Source organism: Sciurus carolinensis, chromosome 17, assembly GCF_902686445.1.
Source record: "Sciurus carolinensis chromosome 17, mSciCar1.2, whole genome shotgun sequence".
Lineage (NCBI taxonomy): Eukaryota > Metazoa > Chordata > Mammalia > Rodentia > Sciuridae > Sciurus > Sciurus carolinensis.
In genome coordinates, this window is record NC_062229.1 from 30,900,689 (window position 1) to 30,928,639 (window position 27,951).

Sequence of the window (27,951 nt, forward strand, 5' to 3'; positions counted from 1 at the left end):
CCAAGGCTGCTGAAGGTCAGGTCAGCGCTGAGCAGAGCCCAGTGAAGGGAAGATGCAGAACGGGTACCCAGAACTTATCCCATAGAACTGCCCCTTGGCTCCTGGAGGAATATCCAGGCCCCACAATCACCTCTCCATTGAGGAGAGAAAGTAACAGATCTTTTTGGTCATAGTGACATTTTGGCCATATATCCCTAAGAAAGGGACTGGAACAAGCTAATGGGGAACAGTGTGATAAAACGGTATTAATCAGGCTACTGTGTTCTACCCCCCAACTTTCCCTTTTTACTCAAATAAAGGAGCAGAACAAGGCCATTCATTACCTTCTTATCTTTATCTTAAAGTCTTGGCATTTCTATTAGAGACAAAACACAAAAACACCAAAAAATTGTTCTAATACTACCTGGAAAGACATCAGCAGTAGGACAGATTTAGATAAGTTCTTGTTCCCTCGAGATATTTTACTATCTATAACTTATGATAGTGCATAAAAGGACCCAAATCTAGAGATCCGACTCAGAGAAACAGCCACCCTTCCCTCTAGGGATAACTGTCTTTGGAGCTTTGGCCCCAAACTCCACCTGCCTTGTGCTGCCTGGGACCAGACAAGCAGGCACAGAGGCAGCAAGTCCTGAGCTGGTGACTCAGCACACACCCTTGTTAGGTCCCTTAGTCTTGAGAACTAAAGCTCACCTGGGATGCAGGAATACGTGGATCCAGCACCATCTGAGCACAAGAAGAACGGCATGCCTGGAGCTAGCAGGGGCTCTATCCTCCTAGCTTTTAAATACTCACTTTCACTGTTCCTTTCCAAAGAGCTAAGGATTATTCAAGTCAGAGGACATTAAATCCCTTCAGCTCATGTAGCATATGAAAACGAGACTCTTCTTACCAAGCAGGCTTTAGGACCAGAGGCCCATGGGAGTATGGATGCATTTTTTAAATCAAAAAGCCTCCGTGTGGGAAGATATAAATTCACCTGTCTCCTCTTAGCCCTGTGTGGTGACACTTTGGAAAGGTGAAAACTATGGGTAAGATATGAAGCTCTGTAAGCCTTAATTTCCCCAAATGTAAAACAGGGGCAGTGGGGTTTACCCCAGAGGGTCACTGTGACACAATATAGGTAAAGCACTGAGCTTAGCACAAAGAACACACTGAGTGGATGGAGACCATAGTTGCCAGGTGCTTCTATACAGACAGAGGTAGAGGAACATGGGGTATAAGAATCAAGAAATGAAATTATATATTTGGACAGGATAATACAGGATTTCTAAAAGCCCTCTCTAAGACCAACTCAGATCCTTGGGAAAGATAACATAATACTGAGTTCCAAGATAGCTAAGCAGATATATCAAAGACAATGTATGATTTGGATACATAAAAATAAAAAATAAACAGTGCCTTCCTTCACACACTATTCATCCAGAGGGACACGAATGCAGTGTTAACTCATGGACACAGTCCTCCTGATAACATGACACAAGATCAGCTCTCGACCTGGAGATGTGACAGCTTCCTTAGTAATTAGTTCACAAGTCAAAAAGATACTGACAAAAAAATTATAGATCTTTCATCCTTCAGAGGGATTTTTAGTTGCAAATTTAGGATTCCATCATTTCTTTAAAGCAAAGCCACTAAAATACAGCAGCCTGAAGAATGCATGCTGCCTCATTTCAGATGATTAGCACATGTCTTCTGAGATTAAAAACTAGGATGGCTTTCCCGTCTGGGCTCCGGACTGCTCCTTAGCTTTGAGTTCTTTTAGCTTCTTCTCGTAGCGACTCATGAAGTAATCATCTGGTTCAATCCCTGCATTCTTCAAGTTTTCCATGACCTTTTCAAGTCTGAGCACTGAACGCGCTCCCTCAATCTTTCTTGTGCTCAGGTACAGAGTGAACTCCTGGAAATCCAGAAGCTTACAGGTGTCCACAGAACAGATATTCCTGATATCACTGCTTCTATCCAAACGAGGGAAAAACACCAGGCCCGACAACTTCTCTAGGTCCTGGAGGCTCACTTGGAATTCAGTTAACTGGGGCTGGAAGCCAATGGCTTCATTGGGCACCACGAAGGCTCCCAGTGCCAGTGGTTCAGTAGACTCTGGGCTTCTGCGAGCAAGGATCACCTTATAAAGGTGTGAGGGGACTGCCACATTATCCTCACCAATCACCTAAAAACAAAGCAGACATATTAATGATGTTGATTTGTACTAACAGTCCCACAATTTTTCCTCAAAAGACTTATTAGGTACATTTCCAAAACTGGCCTTTTATAAACTATCTCACCTCATCCCGATGAATTCAAATTCAACTACCAGACATAGTGAGTGGCAACGCAATCAACCACAGAGAAGAGGACGATCTAACAGGTCAATTCTGATCATTCTCTTTAAAATAATGCCACCTTAAACAGCAGGGGTCACTGTCTGCTCTGGGAGCGGTGCAAAGGACAAAGTCACGCCCTGAGTGAGGCCTGAGTTTTTAATGAACAAGAAAAGTTGTCATTTTCTCCTCATTCCATATTCAGAACTTCTGTTGCTCTAAACATTCAAAACTCAAAACTGTTAGATCAGGTATTCCCAGCTCTAGAAATAAAAATGTGGCCTTGGTTTCTCAAACTCATCAGGGGACTAAATAAACCACCTTCAGAGTATCGCTTAGACTATGGCTCATTTTTCAAATTCAGTAAATGTAAATACTTTTTCTCTGAGTTTTGCACATCTTGGACCATCAAACTTGGAACTTCTCAATATGATGTTAAATCAAACCCTTGGGAGAGGTATCCATGCAGTGAAAAAGCCAAAGCCAAGGTCAGGAGGAGAAAACAACTAGCTGGCTGCGGAGGTTGGCCATATTAATGAAATAACATTATTATGAAACCTTTTCAAATTTCCTTCCAATAGGCTTAAAAGCCTTATCTGTTGTCTAGAAAAGAAAAACTGAACCATCCATTTACTTAATGGTCCCCAATAACATGGCATAATCCTACTAAAATATGCTCATGGCATTTCCACCCCTCTCAGGTCCTTCCTTGGTAGGAGGAGGTCTTCCTTCCTGATCTGATCGGACATCTCTGCTGGCTGTAGGATTCCCTATTGGGAGCCCAAATACTGCAGAGATGACAGTCACAAAGGAGGATTCTTTCCTGATTTCCCCAAACTCCACCTACATGGCACACAGCCTGGAAAGTCCAGGACCATCTGCTGTCTGTCACATGTGGAGGTCCCACTGACATGACCAATTGAAGGCTTGAGGGGAACACCCATCCACGGGAATGATTTCTAAAAGCAACTCTCCTAACTTCCAGAAAGTGGAAGTCTTCAATGTAGACTGAGGTTTATGAAACTACACAATCTACAGGCATAAAAACCCTTACCCCAAAAAGTGAATTTATGCAGCTGGGAACATAAGCACACATCAAAGCAAAAAATACACTGAAAATAAATCACAGAGGTTCAAAACTAGCTCACAGATAACCAACACATGCTAATTCAAAGTCATTCAGAAGCCCTGAGCCTGAAACTGCTGGAGATACAAAAAAATAAAAATTAAAAAAAAAAATAAGCTTCAAGTCAACACAAGCTGGCCTGCTCTTAAGAAGCCTACCATTGCCAGGCATGGTAGCATACACCTGTAATCCCAGGGACTTGGGAGGCTAAAGCAGGAAGGTTAGCAGGAAGGTTATAAATTTGAGGCCAGCCTCAGCAATTCAGTGAGGCCCCAAAAGGGCTGGGGATGTGGTTCAGTGGTAAAGTGCCTCTGGGTTCAATCCCTACCATCAGGACAAGGCGTTGTTGGGGCGGGGGGCGGTAGGGGGCAGTATGCAATATTTGCAGCTTTCCTGCAAGCAGAATGTGGTTAGTTGCCAATACAGAGCACAGATAACAACACTGAGGGGGCTCAGGGGAAGCTGGGGACCAGAACTGGGGGCACAGCTACAGCTGAGCCACGTATAGTTTGCAAGCAGGGAGAAGGTGAAATGGGCTTCAACAGTTCCGGCCACCACTGGGGATCCAACAGTTAAGCAAATTCTTGGTGCCACCTCGTGGGCGTTCCACACCACTGCAGCACAGTTCTCAGACCAAAAGAAGAAGCCTTAAACACCAGCCCCCTTGACTCTTTCCTCACCTCATGGACTCCTTGTCTACAAAAGGCAATCTTCAAAACTAATTAGCTGATCATGACTATTTGCTGCTAATAAAGCTTCTAGTTAGATGCATTAAACTCCAGGCAAAAGTAAAGAAGTTTGGCATCTTAAGATCGACAGTTTTACTTTTCTAACGGTTTTACTTCTTTCACCTTCCCTTCCTTTTCTTCTGTCCTTCCTTCCTTTTTCTGGTGCTAAGAATGGAACCCAGGGCCTCAAGCACACTAAACGCACACTCCACCATGAGGTACACCTCGAGTCCATTACTACTTCTGAGAAACCTTCTGGACACAAGAATTCTTCCTAGGAACCAGATGTTCCTTCTCGCGATGACCTTCTCACAATATTTCAAGAGGAATAAAACACTATCACTAGAAATAAGTAGAAAAATGAAAACTTAGCCACTCATTATCTCTTCTGTGATTCAATCTGTTGCGTTCTCAGAAAACATACATCCTTAAGCTGTCTAAAACAGGAACCAGTTTTATTTAGAAATTTTAAAAACCCACTGCTTCTTCCTTGTATTTAAGACTTAAAAAAAAAAAAAAATCTTAAGATACTTTATCTTCTTTGTAGACAACTCAGCCTGCATAATTTTTCCCACTTTTAGGAAAATTGGAAAACTTTCAGAAAATGTTTCTAGACACTACATGGGTGTTGACGCAAAGGGTTCAGTGGACTGGAAGCCCACATATCTGCAAGTGTCGGCACTAAGCTGCAAGTGACACTCACCTGTTTCTTGTTTCTTCATTTACAAAATAGGCTCACAAGATTGTTGAGAAGACATACGGACATGTAAGTTAAGAAAAAGACTTCAAAACCTGCCAGGCCTACATAAAAAACTGGTAGTGGATGTCATTCAAGACAGAATACCAACTGCAAACAAAATGGTTTTGCAGTGTGATAGTGGGAAAATGGGATCAAGCAAGATTAGACCACTTAAAGGTCAACAGTGGGTGACAGAAAAAGAAATCAAGCTGGGCACACATGATGCCCCAAACAAAGGACTTCTAGGGCTTAACATGAACAAAGTCTTTAATATCAGTAAATCAGCAACAACTCTTTTCATAAAAGATTTAGGTATAAAAATACTCTAACAAAAAAAAAAAAAAAAAAAAACCTTTAGTGCCGTTCCATTACTCAAAAGCCTATAGCAAAAACTTGAAACCAACTGGGATTGACTAGAAAATATAATACAATGAACAGTCATAAGCTGGCACTTATTTGTAACCTAATGTTAGTTTTCTTATATGCTGGCCTGATCTTGTTTTTGTTCATCCAAGAGACAGAAATAACAATTACTGCTGCTATCACCAAAACCTCCACCCCAGTCCCTGAAAATCAAAACCCAGACAAAGCCTGCCATTTTTAAAGTCATATATAAAATCACTGTGCCTTAAATAAAATATTAAGCAGTATCTTGAGGAAAAATATGTTTCTGGTAGAATCAGATATATTTGGTGACATTCCCCTACTAAGACAAAAAAAGAAATTCCAAAAATAAAGCTGCTAGGACATTTCAAGAGACCACGCCCTTAAAAAGTTATGTGAAAGAAACAAACCTTGGTAGTTTGATAAATAGGGAATTCATACCTAAGAGGACAGAAGGAACAAGAAAAGCGAGGCAATCACAGGAGGGGGAAGGAAAGTTGCCCCTCTGTTATCTGCAAAGCCTCAGTAGATGCTAGTGAGGCAGCACAAACCCTGGAAGACAGAGCTCCCCACACTGGGGCACCTCCTCCAGGCAACAGGGTGGGAGCCTGCTAAATCACAGCAAAACAAGTACCATTTCCCCAGCCTGTCGACTGTCCTTGAAGGCTTAGGGTGGGAGTAAGGAAAATAACTTATTTTCAACTAAAATAAACAGATATAGAATGAACAAAGATTTTCCCAAAATATAAAACAGGAGACTTAAAAAAGACTCCTTTATCCCATCCCATGTAATGCCTTGCAATTCCTGGGGGCATGTTTTTAATTTCCTCCCCCTCTCAGAGTCGTTGGTGGACATCTGCAAAGTGCTGCTATAGGAGGATAGAGATTGTAAAATACTTCTAACATTACCACCACCACCGAGTTGTAAAATCTGCAGCTCACTTTCTTGTCAGGTCATTTATAATGTCCAAGCCAGAATCTTCAGGTATGTTTCAATTGTCTGGAATCAATCTCTTCTTGAAACAGGCACATCAGAGAAAGCACACGGATGACCTCAGCTATAATAAAGGGGGTGATTCTGATTAGAGCCGTCAGATGACTCACTTCAGATAAAATCACTGCTACCAACCTTCCCTTAGGCTCACATTCACTCAAGTTCTGCAATGCTGTGATCCTCTCCTACATATTCCAAGAGACATTTCTGCCTGGCTATAAGGAATCCTCCTCGTGGCCCATTTTCTGTTCTTATTTTTGCATGCTAGCAAATATTACTTCTAACTGCTCTCCATCTGCACATTTTTTTATTACCTGCTGGCCTTAAGTGTTTGTACATGAAGAGCACAGCAGTCCCTGTGGTGCAAACTTTTGAGAGCCTCAAAGAACAATGCTATAAATGATTGGCAATAGTCATAAAAGTCAGACAGACACATATTTGAATCCCCTACCGTTTTTTTTTGGGGGGTGGGGGCACCAGAGATTGAATGTAGGGTCACTTAACCACATCCCCAGATCTTTCTTTATTTTTTATTTTGAGACAGGTTCTCGCTAAATTGCTTAGGGCCTAAGTAGCTGAGGCTGGCAATCCTTCTGCCTCAGCCTCCTAAGTCACTGGGATTACAAGCATGCCCCACCACACCTGGCTTGGATCTCCCCTTGGCTAGCAATCTGACTTGGACTTGAACCTCCTAGACTCAATTTCCATGTCTGTAAAGAAAGATAGCCACCAATTAATGAGACAGCACATATAAAGTTACTTACATACCACCTGGAATACAGGGCCCTTAATAAATACTAGTTCATTAGCTTCACTTCCTCGTAAGTATAAACACACATATGATTTATTGCCTGAACAGAAACCAAATAACACCCCATTTTCAGTGGGTACATTCTCCTGAAGTAAGGTTCAGAGTTTAGCTATAAGCAAAATAAATACTAAATGGCTAAGTGAAAAATAAAACACTCTCCAAGCATTCTGAACTGCCACACATAATATTGCAAGGCATTCCCGTGGAGATAGGAATTCATGAGTCAAATCATGCGTTACTTGAGAGGAACAGACTGATTCAGGGCTGTGCAACGCTCTGTCACCTCCCCAGCATTGCTAAAGGACTATTGAAAGGCCCTGTTTGTTAAAGAGTAGCCTGAATTCTTTACCTAGGCATTCAGGTCTCCACCAGCAGGTCCCATCCTTTCATTTTTGTCTTCTTCTGTAAATCAATGTTCTTACTATTTCTCAGTATTTTACCTACCTCCTTGTCTCTTCCCCTTTCCTAACCTTCCCCACCATGTGTTTTCCTTAACCAAATTCTCTCAAGTTCATATTATATATGTGTGTGTGCATACATATAAAATTTTGAGCCAAATGAAATTATTAAAATGGCAACAATTTCAAGACAATTTTCCCAATAACTAACAGACCATATTTTGCTCTCATACCTTAGATACACTAAAGATCTTTAGGTTTAAAATTAAGTTTGACCAGGCACAGTGGCACATGCCCATAATCCCAGTGGCTCGGGAAGCTGAGGCAGGAGGATTACAAATTCAGAGCCAGTCTCAGAAACTTAGCAAGGCCCTAAGCAACATAGCAAGACCCTGTCTCTAAATAAAATTTTAATAAAGGGCCAGGGATGCGTCTTAGTGGTTAAGCACCCCTGGGTACAATCCCTGGGTACCAAAAATAAATAAATTTTTTAAAAGTTAAAAATGCAAAATTTAACAAAAGCTACATTATTATAGAGAAATCTGTTAGTTAAAAAACATAAATACATTAAATTATAAGTTGCTCTGATATGCCTCCAAGAAAGATAAAAAAACTATGAGACTCTGGGGATATGGATTCTTGACGTTCAACTTTTTGTATATAAAATAAAACATCCCAATGCAGTTATCTGCTTTCTTAGCAACCAGGGTCTAAATATCCTCTTCTCAAAAAACACAGGAACAGAGCTGGGGTTGTGGTTCAGTGGTAGAGCACTTGCCTAGCACATGGGAGGCCCTGGGTTCAATCCTCAGCACCACATAAAAAAATAATAACAATAATATAAAAAAGGTTTGAGTCCATCTACAACAAAAAAATATTTTAAAAAAGCACAGGAACACAGAAGACAGGGAAGAAAGACCTTCTTGACAGTAAGCCATTAAAGACAAGAGAATTCATGTACTATGTCTTTGGGGCTCTCTCCACCCACTGTAAAAGGCTAAAAATAAATGTGGTGAACGCATATGACAAGCCAAACGGCAGAACAAGCACTCAAGAATCAACTTGTCATCCAAATCTCGATTTCTAAATATCAATCCCACTAGAAGGAACCAGGGCTCCTTAAAGAAATGGCTGATGCCAGAGTTTGACCAAGATGGGACAGAAAGAGCCATAAGCCAAAGGCAGGAAATGCTCTTTTGTGTGTGTGTGCAGTACTAGACATGAAACCCAGGGACACTCTTCCACTGAGCAAATCTTCAGGCCTTTTTTATTCTTTATGTTGACACAGTCTTGCTTCCTCACTGAGGCTGGCCTTAAACTTGGCAATCCTCCTAGCTTAGCCTCTGGAGTTGCTGGTATCACAGGCATGTGGTACATTTCATTCACTGGGCTCAGAAATAAGAAATGCTTTTGAAAAGTGATGAGGCCAAAAGACAAAGGAAACAACTTGAAGGGGCTCCTACTGGCCAAACCTGGGCCACCTGAGCATCCAAATCAGTACTGACAGCCAAGTGATTAAAACTCACTGAATAAAAAAAAAAGAATCCATGCATCAACATTGATAACAAATTAGAGAGAAAAGCTCTGATGGTGGAATGACAATTAATAAATGTAGACTAGACAAGAATTAGAAAATCATCCTTGAGCGAGTATTATATTAACAACTAATTCAGGCAATAATCATCAATGGATGCTACAACTACTGGGTGAGAGTTTAAAAAGAAAGAGAATCACCCACAGCCTCCAAGTATTTCCACAGATTATTTACTAATTTCAAAGGGGAAAACAGTGAAGCATCCTAGTAGACGCCACTTTAACCAAGTAATCAAAGTTAATATCATCAATATTAGGACAAAGGATATTATGTGCCTTTTCATGTAATGCAATCAGCAGGACACAAAATCACTTCTGTGATATTTGGTCAAAAACAAAACCATCATGAGAATACAACTGACAAACCCAAACTGAAGGACATACTACAAAGTGACTTGTCTATGTTCTTAAAAAATGTTCATTAAAAACAAAAGAGTGAGAAACTATTTCAGATTAACGAAGACTACAGCGATGTAACAACTCAACGGAAGATACAATCTTAGATTTTCTAGATCAGAAAAAAAGACTGCATAAAAGGTTATTGAGGCAACTAGTAAAGTTTGAATATAGATTATGTATTACATAATATTCTAACATGTTGAATTTCATGAATTTGGTAATTATTCTATGGTTATGTGAGAAAAAAGAATACTTAGGAGCAAAAGGACAAGACACTCATAACCAATTCTTAAATGTTTCCAAAAATAACGAAAACAGGTAAATGCATAATCCATAAGGGGAAGGGAAGGACAAATACGGTGAATTGTTAACAACTAGTGAATCTAGGTGACAGATACAGCAGAGTTTTTACACTGTTTTACAGAAATTCTATAAATATGAAATTATTCCAAACAAAATGTTAAAAAATATTAACTTGCTTTCCAAAAAGTAAAGATTAAAGTGGATTTCTAAGTCAAGCAACCAGAGCACAGATTTTTGTTCTCCCCTTCTTCCACTTTGGAAATTACCCTCTGCTTTACACACAATGGCCATAATGAGGCATGAAGCAGAACACATTCTTAAAAACGCTGAGCACGGCAGTAGTGTGTTAGGAGACTAAGAACCACCGTAAACTTCAGGAAGATGGAAGATGGATGTGAAGAGGCCATTAGATAAAACAAAAAAAGAGCCGAAGCTCACATTTTTACTGCTCCTAAAGTTAAACAGTGTTCCAGTGTATAACGGTGTCAAAATCAAGGTGTGTGGCTAAAATGTTCATCTGCAGAATTACTGTACAACAAAAGCAATAGCCAGACGGTGCACTTAAAACTTTCCTAGAGAGTCTGCCACACCTGTAGATTCCAAAGTCCCATTACCAGGGTTTTAGGACATTTTCAGACAAGCAAGGACTCAGAAAAGTTTACTATCCACTGACTTCCTGACAAAATTTGAGGGTGTACTCCTCCACTACCACCATCAAACCCCACCACCACCACTATAAATAAGAAAAAGGAGGAAGGGAAGGTTAAGATAAAGTGGACCTAAGTAGTGTCATGAAAACAAATGACAGATGTATAACTGACTTAAAACCAAGACCACCAAAGGGCGACTCAACCAATCATTCCCTCTTGGTTTTTGGGACACCACTCTCTCCTTCGAAGGTTTTTCTCCCACCTGCAAAGGTTGTTCTATAACTCTCTTGCTGGATACGACTTTTCTTGACCCCTGATGTCCTAGTATTCCAGGGTGCTAACAATCTCAGTCTGTTCTCTCCTATCTATCCTCACTTATGTTTGCATCCTGGCTTTAAACACCATCTGTGTGCTGACCACTTTTAAGACAAGCTCCACTCCTGACCTGAACATCGAAATCTGAAAATTTTTAAAAAATATTTTATTTTATTTAGTACTGGGGATTAAGCCCAGGGGACTTTATACCACTAAGCCACATTCCCAGCCCTTTTTATTTTTTATTTTGAGTCAAGGTCTTGCTAAGTTGCTTAGGGCATCACTAAACTGCCAAGGCTGGCCTCCAACGTGTGATCCTCCTGCCTCAGACTTCTGAGTCCATGGAATTACTGGAGTGCACCACCATGCTCCACAAACACTCTCAAATTTACATAGTCAAAACACAACCCTCAATTTCAAACTTCTAACCTGATCCTCTCGGGCCTTCATCATCTCAAACTGAAAATATAAGTGTTATCTTTGACTCTTTCCCCCCCATTCTACCACCAACCTACCCAGAAGTTCCTTCAGTTCTACTTTCAAAGCACATACTAAATCAGCCCGTTCCTCACCATTTCTACATTATCCCATTCAAGTTATGATTTCTCACCTAAGAAAACTCCATTAGCTTCTTAACTGCCTCCCTTCCCATTTCTATCCACTGTATTCTTCATGAGCAACCAGTCTGGGCTTTAAAATGTAGACCAGCTGGGCACAGGGGTGCACACCAGTAATTCCAGATATTCTGAGGCTGAGGAAAGAGGATCACAAATGTGAAGTCAGTGTTGGTAACTCAGAGAGACCCTGTCTCAAAACAAAATTTTAAAAAGGTGTAGCTCAGTGATACAGTGCTTGCATGGTATGCGTCAGGCCCCAAGCATTGGGGGAAAAAAGTAAACTAGATTATGTCACCATTCTGATCAAGATCCTGAAGAGCATCTCACGTCAATGCAGTTCAGACTCATTGCCACTGCAGCCTCCTATGAACCACCTCATTCTCAGCGCTGCTTTTGCTCTGACCACACGGAGCAGAACGCTGTTCCCTGACATGCCGAATTCAGTCTTGCCCTTCTGTCTTTGTAGCTGCCATCTCCTCTAGATGGAAAATCCTTCCAGTGGTTTGCTCCCTTACTTAGGATTCTGCTTGATCTCATTTCCTCTCACTGGCCTGTCCTCTTTCTTTCCCACCCCCACGACAATCCTTTTCTATTCTTCTGTTTACTTTAAAAAAAAGGCTCCACCAGGGCATGCATGTCTGTCTTATGGCTATAACATAAGCACCCATGACAATGCCAGGTACACAGTACAAGGTTAAAATTTGCTGTATAACCAGGCACAGTGGCAAGCACCTACAAACCCATCTACTCAGGAGGCTGAGGTGAGAGGACTGCATGAGCTCAGGAGTTTGAGACCAGTCTGAGCATGATGATAAGATCAAAGGACTTTGAATTATCTAAATTAAAAAGTAAAAGCATAGCCCGGCGCAGTGTTTCATGCCTGTGATCCAGCAACTCAAGAGGCTGAGACAGGAGGATCTGCAAGGACTAGGCCAGCCACAGCAACTTACTAAGACCCTAAGTATCTTGGTGAGACCATGTCTCAAAATAAAATATAAAAAGGGCTGGGGATATGGCTCAGTGGCTAAACATCCCTGAGTTCAATCCCCAGTACTATAAAAACAAAATAAAATAAAATAAAATAAATATATATATACATACATATATTATAGTTTTTTAAATTTTTTTATTTTTACAGACTGCAACTATAATACATTGCCAACTTTACCTTCCACTTCCATTTTTCAGTTGTTATAATACCTCTCAAGTGGCACACACTTAATGATATAGAATTACATCTACTTCTTTATAGGTCCAAACATACTACTTATACAATCATAATACTATAAATGCTGGTTTTATATCTTCAATAGACCCAGGATTACAAACTCAAGAACGAATAAAAAAGGCTAAATGCATGTAAATGCTAAAAACTTTGACAATATATAAGTGATAGATTGAGTATAGATTTAAGTATATCATGTAAAATAAATGATGTAAAGTTTACTGAAGAAATAAAACTACGTGACTGGCAGAGATTGGAGCAATACAAAAAGTGAATGAACTAAATAAATTTAATATACTTCACAGAGATGAAATCAACTATTAACAAATGGCAAATCAAAGCTTAAAAATATAGTTTTAGGGCTGGGGAGATAGCTCAGCTGGTAGAGTGCTTGCCTCACAAGCACAAGGCCCTGAGTTCGATCCCCAGTACCAAAAAAAAAAAAAAAAAAAAAAAAAAAAATTATATATATATATATATATATATATATATATATATAGTTTTAGCTATCATTATTCTAATATACAGAAATTACCACCAGAAGAACTAGAAAATGGACAGTGGGACTGGGACCATAAGTGGAAGATTTTACCTTTTCATCTGAGACTTTCTTTAACTGTTTGAATTCCATTATGGGGTAAATTCCAAGTAAGGCAAAAAAAATTTCTCCTGTGCTCTGCTACAGGAGTTCCTGACTTCCTTACTAATGCCAGTACCCTGTTCCATGCTTTGATAAGAGAAGACATGTCAAAGTAATATCTTTTAATAATTTGATCCAAACTGTATGCTACAAATATTACTCAAAATTTCTCAATATGGGACTGTGGACATTCCCTGATTTCAGTATAAATGAAGTTGACTTTTCTGTTCCTTTGGTATAGTTCATTTTTGATGATTCTGAGGATGAGAAAAGCAAAAATGTATACTTTCTGTCATGACTTCTGGACTCCAGATAGACTGGTGGCCAATAAAACTGAAGGCACAGAAACTCACTAGAAACTGCTGCAATAATGTAGGTGTTCAGAGCTTTAGTAGTCTAAGTAAAAGTTATTAAGAAAGGAATTAAGACAGGTGTGGTGGCTCACACCTGCAATCCCGGCTACTCAGGAGGCTAAGATAGGAAGACAGCAAGTTTAAGGCCAGTCTGGGCTATTTAATGAGATTCTCGCAAAATAAAAATTTTAAAAGGGCTGGGGGTGTCCCTATAGGACAAAAAAAAAGAGAGGGTGAGAATTAATAAAAGTTGTTGACTCAAAGAAATTAAGAGTGAGAAATTACTGCCAGCTGCAAAATGCAGGAAAGAAGGGAGAAAATAATCAAGGATGCAGTTTGGGGATGCCATTTACCTTCTGCATGCAGTTCTGTATACCTTCCTCCCACATGACAGATACTTGAAGATTTGCTGAACTAAAGATTTGCTGGTGTGAACATGGTTAAATCCTATAAATTAATAGAGACATGGAAAACTAACGATACTGGCTCACAGGCCAAGCATCCGAAAGAAATGAAAGACCTAAGGCCAGTAAGGCTTTAAAATAAAAACAAAAAATAAGACTATTACTCAAAGCATACTCTTCGGGAAGCTAATCCTGACTGACCTCACACATTTGAGCACTAAGATGCTAAATAAGAGTGGGAGAGCTGACAGGCCTCTTTTGAAACTCTTCAAAGCTACTCGAACATGCTTGAATACCATTCACTGATAAACTATTTAAGAGAACCAAGTTTGTTTAATGGTTTCAACAAGTTAATAGTTTTTGGCATAATAAGAATTCATATAACACATATATATTTTTAAAATTCTGAACTAAAACTTAAAGAATTTGCAAGAACACAAAGAACTCCTTTCTTCCCCCATATTCACCAAGTTTTGATATTTTGCTTGATTTACTTTATCACTTTCTTTTTCCTCCATTCTCCCTAAACTTTTTGAAAATAAGGCACAGATACACCTTTTTGCCCCTAAAACACTTCAGGATGTGCTTCCTAAGAACAAAGACAGAATGATTATCAAAATGAGAAAAATTAACAATGGCAAAATACAACTATTTCATTTGTAGACCTCAAATGTAGCCAATTCTCCCAATAACAACCTTTAGCAACTTCTGTTTTTCTGGTCTAGGATCACATTTGCATTTTGTTTTCATGAATCTTTAGTCTCCACTAGTGGGGAAGACTTGGTTTCTAAGTCTTTGTTTTTTATGACACTATCCCTTTTGTAAAGTACAAGGCAGGTGTTTTAAACTGGGTGTGGTGGTATGTGCTTGTAATCCCAGCAACTCAGGAGGCTAAGGCAAGAGGATGCAACTTTGAGACCAGCCTTGATGTAAGGATGTAGCTCAGTGGTATAATAACCCTGGGTTCAATCCCCAGTTCCACCAAAAAAAAAAAAAAAAAAAAAAAAAAGACAGGTGTTTTACAGAATGTCCCACAACTGGGGTTTCCCTAATATTTTCACACAATGGGATTCCAAGTTTTGCTTCTCAGTGCATCACATCAGGAAGCAAAGCATACCAGCAAATCCCATTATTACCAATATTAACTTTGATCACTTGGTTAAGGAGGTGTTACTTATTAAAAGTATGAATGAAAAATTATCATTTCTCACTTTGTGATTAAACATTAAGACTAAGAAAATGCCCTATTCCTCAGAAAACTTCCATCCACTAGTTTTAGCATCCACTGATGATTTCCATCACTGTAATATCTGCAAAGTGATTTTTATAAATCTTTCATTCCTGAAAATGTATTAATTGACATTATTTGGTTAGCAGAAACTTTTTTTTTTTTTTTTTTTTAATACCAGGGACTGAAGTGGCATTAATCACTAAGCCACATCTCCAGTCTTTTTTATTTTTTTTATTCAGAGACAGCCTCACTAAATTGCTGATCCTCCTGCCGCAGCCTCCTGAGCCTTTGCGATTACAAGCATGCACCACCACACCTGGCAGAAATTTTTCTTTATACCCATGTATTTATTTACTTATTAAAAGTATGAATTCTGCTTAATTTAACAAGTTTAGTATCCAATTTTTATATTAAAATATTCCCAGATATGGTAAGTCAGAGTTGTTTCAAGTTGACCTCTGAGTCCTTCTGACAGGTCCCCACCACATGTCTGAGCACTTCCTTGCTTCCTGGCACAAGATATTCTATTTTGTACCTTCCCTGCACCAGTCCTGGAATCGGCCATTTCTCTACAGGGCTACATATATTTTAGGTTATATTTTTAAAAATTAAATCTATTATAAGAAAAAAAATCATTTTCCACTGCAGCATTTGAGCAACACAGTTAACAGTAACATCCATACACAAAACTGTGTAGTGAAGTACTCTTAATTATTGGTTAATATTTCCTTTGAAACCTTGTGTAAATTGTTCTACTACACAATAAGTCAAATAAATCTTTCAATTTTATGAATACAAAGCATTCATAAAAGTGTAACTTGATCATTTCTGGTTTACAAGTCAAAATTAAACTTTTTTTTTTTTTGGTGATAAGAGTACAGAGGATTTAACAAAGCCCCAAGTAATTATGCCATTTTCCTTATATGATAATAAAAAAATGCTAAAATTAAAATTTGCAGGTTGATCAGAGGAGAGAAATTAATGAAAGGAGAAAAGTTTAAAATAATTAATTTGAAAACACAAATTCCTTTGTCATTCTTCACCCTGATAAGAATCACTGGATTCTCTGACGGAGTGCATGCGATTGAAAACAACTTTTCTACCATTTCCACCCAACACACAGAGGTAGCTGGACCAATAATTTCAAGTGAGAAAAAAGGAAGTGGGTTATTCATAAGGACCTATGTGAATGTGCTGGATGTAGTCACTGTGTATTTGGTCCACACTAGCTGATCATAAGCAGGTCAAGTAGGACAGAAAATACTCCAGTTTGTGCCTTGTTTTCCTAAATCTGTTCCTCAGGTTATGCAATTTTGTCACAGATTTTATTAAGTAACCACTGAACCCACCCACCTTTATTAAAGACCTACTTTATTCCCAGAGCTGAGCAGGTGATCCCTCTAAACACACCTCCTCTCTGACTTCACCAGCAAGACCCTCAATCCCTCTTTGACTTACTGTAGCATCTCCTCCTCACTCCACCTCATTCCCTGCGTGGACTGACACAAAGTAATAGTTGATCACTTCAGCCCTGCTCTTGGCAGAATCCTCAGGCTATTTCCCCACGATAAGTTCCAGTGTTGTACTTTTTTTGGTAAAACACTTGCTCATCATGTACTCCTCTGTAAACTGCCTAAGGATTCCCCGGCGACATCAGAAGCTTTCATATCACTAACTATACTCTCTCACATCTGTCTTTCCTTCAGTCTATAAAGGTGCTCAAACACCTTGCATATTAAAAAAAAAAAAAAAAAACAAACTTTTTTACCTTTTAAAAATCCAAAGGGGCTGAGGATATAGCTCAGTTGGTAGAGTGCCTGCCTTGCATGCATAAGGCCCTGGGTTCAATCCCCAGCACCACGAAAAAAATTAATAAATAAATAAATAATTTTTTTTAAATTTAAAAAATAAATAAATAAAAATCCAAACTTCTAAAAGAAAACTTCTTCCCCATTTATTCAATTCATTGCAATCTTATTGTTCTCCTGGACTCTTCCTTCTTCCTCACCCAAAAGATACTCATGGTTACTCTTTCCTGGATTCCTCTACTCTTCACTCCAACCACCGTGCTCAGCCCCCTATCTCTTCTCACGTGGACTACCACAGCAATGAACTGACTCATCTTCTGGCCTCTGACTCTTCACCAATGCCCCGTTTCATCTACCTCTGTGTTCACTGCCACCGGAATGCTCTCAGTAACACTCAAAACAAATCACATTTCACCCCATGTAAAACAAATCCATGGATTTACAGTACCTAAAAATTAAAACCCAAGTCTTCATCATAGAATACAAAGTCATCTATGGGTTGGTTCCTGACTTACCTGCTGCAGAAATTCCCATTGCCCTTGAGTCACCTGTACTTTCCAGTACCGTAAGCTCTAGTCTCCATGAATGACACATACAGCCTATAGCCAAGATGCCAAATGTCCTATGCCCACACTGCCCCATCTTCTGGAATTCCCATGATCTCCTCCTGACTCAGTTTACTCTTTACCTACCTGCCAAAGTTTACCTCGAGTTCAGGCATCTCCCCTGTTAAGCCTCTGAGACTCACATGAGTTGAGGGCATTTGTGACAGCACTGTATCCATGTACTAATCTCTACTAAGCATATTAGACTCTAAGGTAGTTCACTGTTAAGACATCTATCTGTCTTCCTTTCTAAACTGTGAGCCCCTTGAAGTCAAAGGTTGCTTTTTATACATTACTATATTCTCTATGCCCAGAACCCCAACAGATCTTCAATAAATGCTACTGAATAAATGAAACTAAAAAGTACATCACCGAATAATTTCATACAAAAAACATAAGCCTAAATGTTACAACTTCCTACCTGGTAACTAACTGTTTTTTTTCCATCACTTCTAGTCTGAGGTAAGGTTAAAGGTCCAGACACTACCCAAACATCTTCAAACCGCTCTGTCAGTTCACGACAGTACATTTCTATTCTGAAAAACAAACCAAAAAACTGACAAACGTGAAAAGCAAATCATATCAGCTCCTAGGAAAATAATAAAAATACCACATTTGGGAAATCAACTTAAATGAGAACAGGGCACAAAATATTATAAGCATATAAGCAATGATATTCCCAAAGTTCTAGTGCAAAAAAAAATTTTTTTTAAATCATACATGTAAACTCAACTATCTACATTTTTCTTTGAATACAATGAGCATACATTTTAGAACTGAAATTCTCTTAATTTGAAACATTTGCCAGGGCTTGGAGTGTAACTCAGTGGTAGAGCAAGAGGCCCTGGGTTAGATACCCCAGCAAGGTGCAAAAAAAAAAAGTTGACGCCACAGTTTTCAAATAACTATTTAACCATTCCTATTGCAGGACAATTTGGTTTCTCTTAGCATATCTTATTAATGTCATATTGTATTAAATCCTTAAGATAAATTTCAAGAGCTAAAATAACTGAATAAATATTTTAATGACTTGATTATATGTAAAACCTGAAATTGATTTGTAATGTGATTCTGTGAATTCACTCCAAGTTCCAAATATGACACAGCAGTTTCACAACAGAAAATCTATTTATTTCAAACTTACCAGATAAAAATGGTAAATGTTAGTTTAAACTTGCACTTATACTACATTTGAAAGAGATCTCTAAATGAGATAACAATACTTGTCATCATTCCTCAGTTTATCTAAAATGTAAAGTCAAACCACTTTTATAATTACAAGGTAAAGTTTTCCTCCTATAATTACAATGTCCAATTACAAGGTAAAATCTTCCTCCTATAAATTTATCCAGTGGGAAAAGAAAATGTTAAATGTTCCCACAGGTATGTTATCAGCAACTACTGGAGTCTTGTTTTAGATTGGTGTGCTTAATCAGTGCTAATTTTAATGCTTAAAGAGACCATCCGAGAGAAAATGCAGACTGTCCAAATAATTTTATATTTAGGTCCCATCAAAACAGCTTAAGGGTTTTGTTTAACAGTACTAAGATTTTTCTTTAAAAATAAGAAGCATTGCAATTGCAATAAAAGAAGAAAAAGGGGCCTTCCCTGGACACACTTTAAAAATTTAAAAATGTTACTCTCTCAGTTATTGACAGAAATACCATTTTGAGTTTCTTTCAAAATATGACTTCTAAATAATGGCAAATATATCAAAAAGGCAGGCTAAATTTTGAAGTGTATTTACCCACAGAAGGCTCTACAAACAAAATACAGCAAAGAAAATGGCCCCAATCTCTAACTTTGGTGGGGTTAGTTTCTGAAAAACAAAGGCAGAGACAGTACTAGTACATTCTCCTGTACTCATTCATCTTCCACAGAATGTGTTTTATAAACTCCACCTCACCTGTTCCAATATCCAGAATTATTATCAAAATTCTGAGGCACAATATTAGAAAGGTAAAAGGTTTCAGCCATGGCTTTCTGTGAAAAGAAATAAAAACAGTTACTTACACTGAAATGCCTGGCCCTTTAAGATATTTTACAAATCAGACATAGAAAACCAGTTCTTGTTCAATCATCAGCTCTAGGAAATTTGTGACTATAGTACTTGTTTAGATAAAGAAAAGCCATAGGTATTCCAAGACAGAAAGCTCTGTTCAAGGGTTGGGATTTTAGCTCAGTGATAAGAGTGTTTGCCTAGCATGTGTGAGGCACTGGGTTTGATTCTCAGCACCACATATAAATAAATAACATAAAGGTCCATCGACAACTAAACAAAATTTTTAAAAAATCTTCAAAACAAGCACTGTAACACATAAGTAGTTAAGTGTGTTTAGCTTTGTTTATCATTTACAAAGTCCAAATCTATTATGTAAACTCTAAGAACTAAAAGTTTCTAATACAAAGCTTAAAAGTGTAATTTCGATTTTAAGCCTGTGCAAAGAATTTCTCAACACCTTTGAGGAATTTAAGAAGTATAGCACAGTTCAAAAGTGGCAGAGAAAAATTCCCTTAGCTTCTGGCCAGTAGGTTTATCATTTCACACCTCTAACCCACACACACAAGGCGCTACCTCACTGTACTTCCTTTCAGTGATCTGTACTGTCAATCCACGATTATCTTTTCAAGCAGAGGCTCTCAACCTTAGATACACACTGGAATAAACCAGGGAGTTTAAAAAACACTGATGCCTACATCCCACCTCCAAGAGTTTCTGATTTAGCAAGTCTGGGCATGGGGATTTTTTAAACTGCTATCTTGACGATGGTAATCATCAACAATTCACATAATAAAATGCCAGTGTCGTGAAAGGTACTTCTCCCTTTTTGCAAGGGGTGGGAGCAGGGAAACTACCCAATATTAAAGGAGACTTAAGAAATATGGCAACAGAATGTAATACGATTCATGATTAGATACTAGATCCCAAAAAAACTATTATAGACATAATTGGGACCATTTGGGAAACCTGACAATTGATCATATTTTAAATAATACTATACAAATATACAGAAATTCATTTGTACACACTTTTTGGTGTGACACTCTGGACATAATATAAATATCCTCTTTCGTAGATGACTCATGGCCCTGAGCAATCAATTTAGGAATATGATGTCTGCAATTTTCTCTTGATGGCTTTAAAACATACATATGTACAAATATATACATATACACACATACACGCACACACATATACGTACTTATATACATACAAAGTCAATGTACCAAAATGTGACTGTGATACTATCTTTTCAACTTTTCAAAATAAAAATGAGTGAGTTGGGAGCTGCAAGTGTAGCTCAGGGGTAAAACACTCGACTAGCATGTTTGAAGTCCTGGATTTAATTCCCTAGACACCCCATACACACGTACACACACACACAAAGATGAGCGAGCAGCTTTTTAGTTCCCTTTTATGTAGCATTTAGTTTTCCTTATTCACCCTGCTTAAAAATGTCCTGGCATCTAATTTAAAAAGAAAGAGAGAGAGAGAGAGAGAGAGAGAGAGAGAGAGAGAGAGAGAGAGAGAGAAATGAAGAAAAACAAGAAACAGAGAATGGACGTTCGCAAATTTTAAGATTGTGGCTCTAAGTTCCTTGGTATACATAACATCAGCCCCATATCCCTTTCCTGCCCCAAATATGCCTACACTGGAAAATTTGTTATTTCCTGCTGGAGCCATGTGTCCTCGTGACCAGCCGCTTCCAACATAGTCCTCATTGAAGGCACTGAAGGCTGGAGGGATGTTGGGATCAGGCTTAAATTTACAATGTTTTCTGTCTGCGTCACCTAAGAAAAACACACAAAATGGATAAGGTGTCAGTGCACAAATATCCCTCGAAGTTCTCTAAACATGGCAAGCTGGCTGCTGCTGGCTGGTATCTCTTCGAGCAGCTAGTATTAGAGACTGCATGCACGTCTCAAGTTCCTGGGATAGTTCAGATACTTCATCTGAATTTAGAAAGGACTGACTTGGGAAAGAACGCTTTTCAAACAGGGAAGCTATCTCATAATTCTGATTCTAGCCTTCCTAGTTAAATGAAGATTTTCGTGGGTAGTATTTAAGTAAAACAATGATCAATCCAATAACTCAGATATATAAAAAGCCTGGCTACCAAGTAAATTCCTGTTTAAAAGAAAAGAAAACAAAAAACCCTGTATTTGTGTTTTGTACAATTATATTTTGACAAGCTTATATGTACTGAAATAATGGATAAATATAGAAACAAAACAAATTGTTCTGGGCAGGCACCCTCATGGAGCGGGAGGGTGTCTCTGACATATTGCTTATTGCCTCTTAAGCCATGACAAAACAAACATTTAAGTTATGAGCTCCACCCAGAAATTTCTAAAATACAACATTTGAGCAACACATAGGAAAAAAGAAATTTGAGTTCTTACTTATTTTCTGAAGGATGCTTTGCCACAGAGGACATCAGCAGATTGTCATACAATTCCCACTATCATCAGCTCAAAACTCATACTACAAGAACTATAAGGGCTATAGAATATACTAACTATTACTCAAACAAGTGTAAAATAAGGATCAATGAAGTCACTGATTACAATGTCATTTCACTGATCCAAGAAATTTTAAATGATCAGATCCCAAGGTTCACAGAAAAGCACCTAATAACCAGTTTTTGAGAATCACTTCATAAAATATATATATATATATATATATATATATATATATGGCAATACAGAAGAATTATCATAAATAATGACACTGAGTCATTAACTTTGGAATTGCTTTCTTTCATGCCAACTTATCTTTGCCTGGTGCTCAATGCCCTTGAAAACTCATTTGTAGAAATTTCCAAAGATGTAATAAGAAGAAGCCTTCTTTGAGAGGAGAGGTAAATTTACTCTTATCAGGTATCCAGCAGCATTACCAGTGGTGACCATGTTAAACCACGTTCAGGAACTAAGGTTCCCTCGTCTACACACGCTGTACAGATTTGGGTTACCAGTCTGCATGCCAGCCAGTTTGTGGCCTGTGCTTCTCAACAACAAGCTTCCCATTTGATGCCTCTGCTAATGCCAAGGCGACTTTCCATGCAGGACCCTACAGCATAAAAGCAGTTTAGTTCTGAGTCACTCCTCCCCAAGAATACAGCCCTGTGGGGTTCCAGGTTAATGGGAGAAGGGCTTCCTATAAGACAACCCACCTTGGGTGAGCCCCAGGTATTTCCTTTAATCCTTCTCACCCTATAAGGCTGTGGAATCAAAGCCAAATTTGCAGGGACTGCCCTTGTCTCTCTGGCTTTGTCCCAGATTTTTTTGCCTGGCAATTCTCCAAAATATCCTGTTTGCTATTCATTTTCTAAAAGTGACTTTTAAAAATACTTTTATGTGCTGCTAAGACTATTAAAGTTTTCAGCAAGAGAGTTAGTCTGAGTAACTTAGTCTGTCAATACTGAAAACAGAAGATCCTTTATACCAAAGTCAAATAAAACCCAGGTATACTTCTTCCTTTTTTCAAATATTAATTGGTTCTTTTTTACTACTTTGAAACTACACAACTCATGGGATTTACAATATAAAACTGCTTTTCTTATATGTTTCTGAAGATGGTAACTTAACAGGAAAAAAATTTAGTAAAGTTGAAATTCCTTCTATACTGGGAATATTTTTGCTATAAAAATTTATTAGGCTTGAGACTAAATCAAGCGGGCTTCTCTTGACACAAATTTGTAATCAACTTTCAGTGTATGTGATAAAGTTTTCAACTGTAACAGTTTCCTTCTAGCAGCAAGTATATTTCAAGCCTCCTGCCATTCTGCTGGTTGTATACCTGAGAAAATTACACATTCTTTTTAATATCAGCATTTTAATATTCAGACAGCTCAGATTTTAAAGCAAAGGAAAAGTAACAAAATAGAAACAAAACAACTATGATAAAAGGTAACATCCTCAATATGTAACAGAACTACAAATCCATTCAAAAGAACCCATCCCAACTGAAAATAGGTAAAGAATAATTTACAGAGAAAGAACAATTCACAACATGTCATTCTTCCCTGATAAACAACAAGCACAAATATAATCGGCTACTAAACCAAAAGTTTAAAAATACTTACTAAAGATAAGGGTAGGGAGAAAGGACAAACTAACAGTGGGAATATAAACTGGAAGGATCTACCAATTTGATAATTACTATCAAGATTTGATCACCTTTTTTTTTTTGTACCAGCAATTGAGTCCAGGGGCACTTAACCAGAGCCACAACCCTGAGATGCTTAGGGCCTCACTAAGTTGCTGAGGCTGGCTCTGAAACTGAGATACTCCTGCCTCAGCCACCAGAACCGCAAGGTCTCGTAATCTTAATTTAAAAAATCATGTAACGACACACAAACAGATTTATGAACCGGCCTACCTCTCCAGTCCTACTGGACATCACACTCTCCCTGGTCCAACCACTCTGGTCTTCTTTTAGTTTCCTAAAGGACCAAACTCTTTGCTACAGCGAGGCCTTCAAAGATAAAAATGTGCTTCTTTGTGCCAAAAATGTTCTTCTTCACATTTCAGGGCCCAGTCAATCCCTATGTCTAGGTAACTTCCATCTGCCCGTTAGTCTACTTTATCAGAGAAGTCTCACTCATCAAAATCATGTTCTCCAGTTGTAATCTCTCATTGCACTCTTCACTGTTCCTTAATTATACTATCTTAACATGTAATCACTTTCTTCAGAAAAGTTGTCAATTACAATTATATATTCACGACAATTTAATGGGTCAACCTATTCCTCCAACTGAGAGTGCCAGAGTGACAAAGACCATCTACTCTGGTCACTGCTATGTTCCCAAGACTTAACAGAGTGCTAAACACACAGTAGGTACTTGAGGGGAAAAAAAATGGAAGAATGCTCCTTACAGTAACAGCTAAGACAGAGCACCTCAACTCAAATGTTGATATTTGGATTCTCTCAGCCTCTAAAATAACTGGGAAGGATCTGGGGGCTCCCTGGCTGCCAAACAGGGTCCATTTAAGCCATATAAGTAACATTTCATACATGTGCTGTGAGGTGAAAAAGGTTGAGAATATTATGAATAACTCTGTTCAAAATTTAGAAACATCTTTTATTGATACCTTCACTTCAATTTTTTTCAACTACTTACCCATGATCTTGCTTCTGGATATATGTTCAAGAACCCATCTAGGCACACGCTTTGTCTGATCATAAGACAAGGCATGATTAGTATAGCACCTAGTCTCTGTTCCAGTTAAAGGAAATCCAAAGTGTTCCAACACAGCCTTTTCTGCAGATTCTAAAAATGAAAAAAAAGGAGAGAGGACAAAATAATTAGCAACTCTTATTAAGAACAAAAGATTATAAGGACAGGTGTGAGGTTTACAAATAATTGGCTCAGAGGTCTAATCAACTGTCTTTTGTTCACCATATGCCTAGCACAGTACCTGGTACAGAACTAATGTTCAAGAAGTATGGAAGGAGAAGTAGATGAACTAGCCCAGCATGGTATTGCTCTCCTGTAATCCCAGAGGCTCTGAAGGCTGAGTCAGGAGGATCATGAGTTCAAAGCCAGTCTCAGCGATAGCAAGGCGCTAAGCAATTCAGTGAGACCCTGTCCATAAATAAAATACAAAATAGGGCTGGGGATGTGGTTCAGTGGTTGAGTGCCCTGAGTTCAATGCCCGACACCAGAAAAAAAAAAAAAAAAAGTAGAGAAACTCATAGTTTTGGCAGATCAGTTAATTGTCCTTATTTTCACTGTTTCAATGATGAAAAACAGAGGACTTATTTTTTTCAATTTTTGCAATTATTTATTAAATCAAATTAAAAAGTTTGGCAAAGTACTGGTTTTGCCTTAATCAGTTGTATAGTTCTATCAAGATGAACTGCAACTATTACATTAATTTTTTTTGGTACTGAAGATTTTAACCTAGGGGCACTTAACTACTGAGCTATATCTCCAGCACTTTTTTTTTTTTTTTTTAATTTTGAGACAGGGTTTCTCTAAGTTGCTTAGGGACCCACTAAATTGGTGAGGCTGTCTCTGAATTTGCCATCTTCCTGCCTCTAGTTCCTGAGCCACCGGGATCACAGGCATGTGCCCTCACTCTTGGTTGCATTAACTTTTAAATAAGGACCTAGCTGGGAGTGTAACTCAGTCTAGAGGACCTGCCCTGGAGGTCCTGGGTTTGGTGTTGGGGAGCATCAAAAATAAATAAATAAGGACCTGATGTTATTCATCTTTCACACACATCAAATTTCCAAATCTCTGTGACCCATAAAAACAATAACGACAAAAACTGTATACAAAAGCAGCACTCAGGAAAAACTTACGTCATTACTGGCAATCAATCATTCCCAAGATTGAATAGGAAAGAGCTTACCTCTTCAAGAGTGAGAGTAGAGTTTAAGAGTGAATGTGGAGTGAGTGTGGAGACAATGTCAGATATGGAAAATGACAAACCCCAAAACAGTGTGGACTGGGAAGAGGGAGTGAGGAAGAAGGCAACACATTGATAACATTGATCCTTTCCTAGGGACGGGACAATCCCTGGGAAGGAAACGAACATCATCCAGTGACAAGACAATACCTGGGAAGGAGATATCCGGCAAGCCTAGAACGGCAGTCTCTGAGAGGAAGCCAAAGCATTAATCCTTCCCCAAATAAATCCTTTCCCAGGGCACTACCATGGGACCCTGAAGGGAAGGAGATAAGTACTGAACACTGACACTAGACCCTCCATTCTTCTTCAAAAATATTGCCCAGTAAAACCAAATTTCCAGTTCTCACAAACCTGTTCCCTGAGTGCCCAAACTGACACACTCTGCTAACAATTAAGTCACCTCTCAGCGTAACCTATATAAGTGAAGGCTCCCCTTTTGGCCAATGGGTCCATCAGAGGTATGACTGCATCGCTGAATAAAGGCTGTGCTGACCCTGTGAAGTTCACACCTGACTTGGTCATTTTGGCTAAATGACAAAAGCACAGCCTTAGTTTTAGTTTTTTTTAAAAGACTATCATTCCCTGACACCCTCAATGTCTCCTACTAAGGACAGAGATGTGCCCTGTACCAAGAAAGTAAAACTGGGTACTGTTTTTCCTAGGGTTTGGAGTTGCACACTCTAGTGGAGGGTCAATAAGGTAATACTCTTTTGGCTGCCTTCTTCAGTCTTTAACCACCAGAGCAGTTCTCTAGCTCAAAAGGAGCAAGTTAGGGACAGGGCTATGGCTCAATGGTAGAGCCCTTGCCTAGGATGCGGGGGTGCAAGCATGGGTTCAACCCCAGCACTTAAAAAATATAATAATAATAATAATAATAATAATAATAAAGTAAGAAGTTATACAGCATGTCCAGGAAAATGCAAGAAACAAGACTTTGGTCATTATTTGGCTAAAGATAAGGCACCTGGTAACTTGAAGATTTATGTACTTTGAGGAAGGGCTAGCAAGTATTCTTCTCTTAAACAGTGAAAATGCGAGCAGTTAGCTAATCTACCAACAATGAGTCCATCTACTTCTCCATCCATACTTTTTGAATGCCAACTCTGTACCGTGCTAGGCGTATGGTGAACAAAGGACAGTCTCAACTCTGATGGAGCCAACGATCTAGTGGAGGGCACAGACATTAAAACACACATACCCTGGTGAATACTTCGGGGACGAGGGGAGAGGTCTGCAGAGAAAATGAAGGTTGGGAAAAGGAAGGACACGAGGCGCGTAAGGAGGGAGGCCGGCCGCGCCCAGGCTGCGGAGAGCGCGCAAGGTTCCCAGCTGCAACCTGGGCCGGTCCCGGAGGGCGGGTCCACAGACTTACCGTCCGGCTCCCTGGCAGCCAACGCTGCCCCCGCGCCCTGGCTCCGGAAGAACTGCAGGGCCGTGAGTCCTGCTCCCGCCGCGCCCACTACAGCCCCGGTCACGAAACCACTCAGAAATCGCTGGGAGCCTTTGACTCTGGAAGCAAAACTCTTCGCAGCCATCTCACCCGTGGCACCAACCTTTTTGCCACCGCGCATGCGCACAGTGGGTCCGAAGCCCGACGACCAATTGTAACCGCAGGACCAAGACACGCATGCGCGCCCCGGAGTCGCTAGGTACCCAGCTTCCCAAAGAGAAGTGAGACCCCGAGCGCAGACACGCCCTCGCTGCTGAAGTCCTCGCGCGCCCCCTGGTGACAAACCTAAAGGACCAGGAACTACCCCCACCCATACCTGTTCGACCTACCTGGTAATGTGAGAGTATGATGTCTGGAAGGTTTTGTTGTTGTTGTTTTGGGTACTGGATATTGAACTCAGGGCCTCCCTCATGCAAGGCAAGCGCTCTACCACGAA

The 27,951-nt window shown here is 39.2% G+C and overlaps 1 protein-coding gene across 1 annotated transcript; it reads right to left on the minus strand.

The window, feature by feature from the left end:
* Positions 1-1,226: 1,226 nt before the first annotated feature.
* On the minus strand, positions 1,227-27,619 carry Exog (exo/endonuclease G). The gene is made up of 6 exons (XM_047532273.1): positions 27,438-27,619; positions 24,769-24,918; positions 21,297-21,436; positions 19,551-19,627; positions 18,066-18,180; positions 1,227-2,170 (listed from the first exon to the last, which is right to left on the minus strand). Exons 1-6 carry the CDS (start codon positions 27,598-27,600, stop codon positions 1,709-1,711), a joined length of 1,107 nt encoding a protein of 368 aa, XP_047388229.1. The 5' UTR covers positions 27,601-27,619; the 3' UTR covers positions 1,227-1,708.
* Between the last annotated feature and the right edge of the window lie 332 nt (positions 27,620-27,951).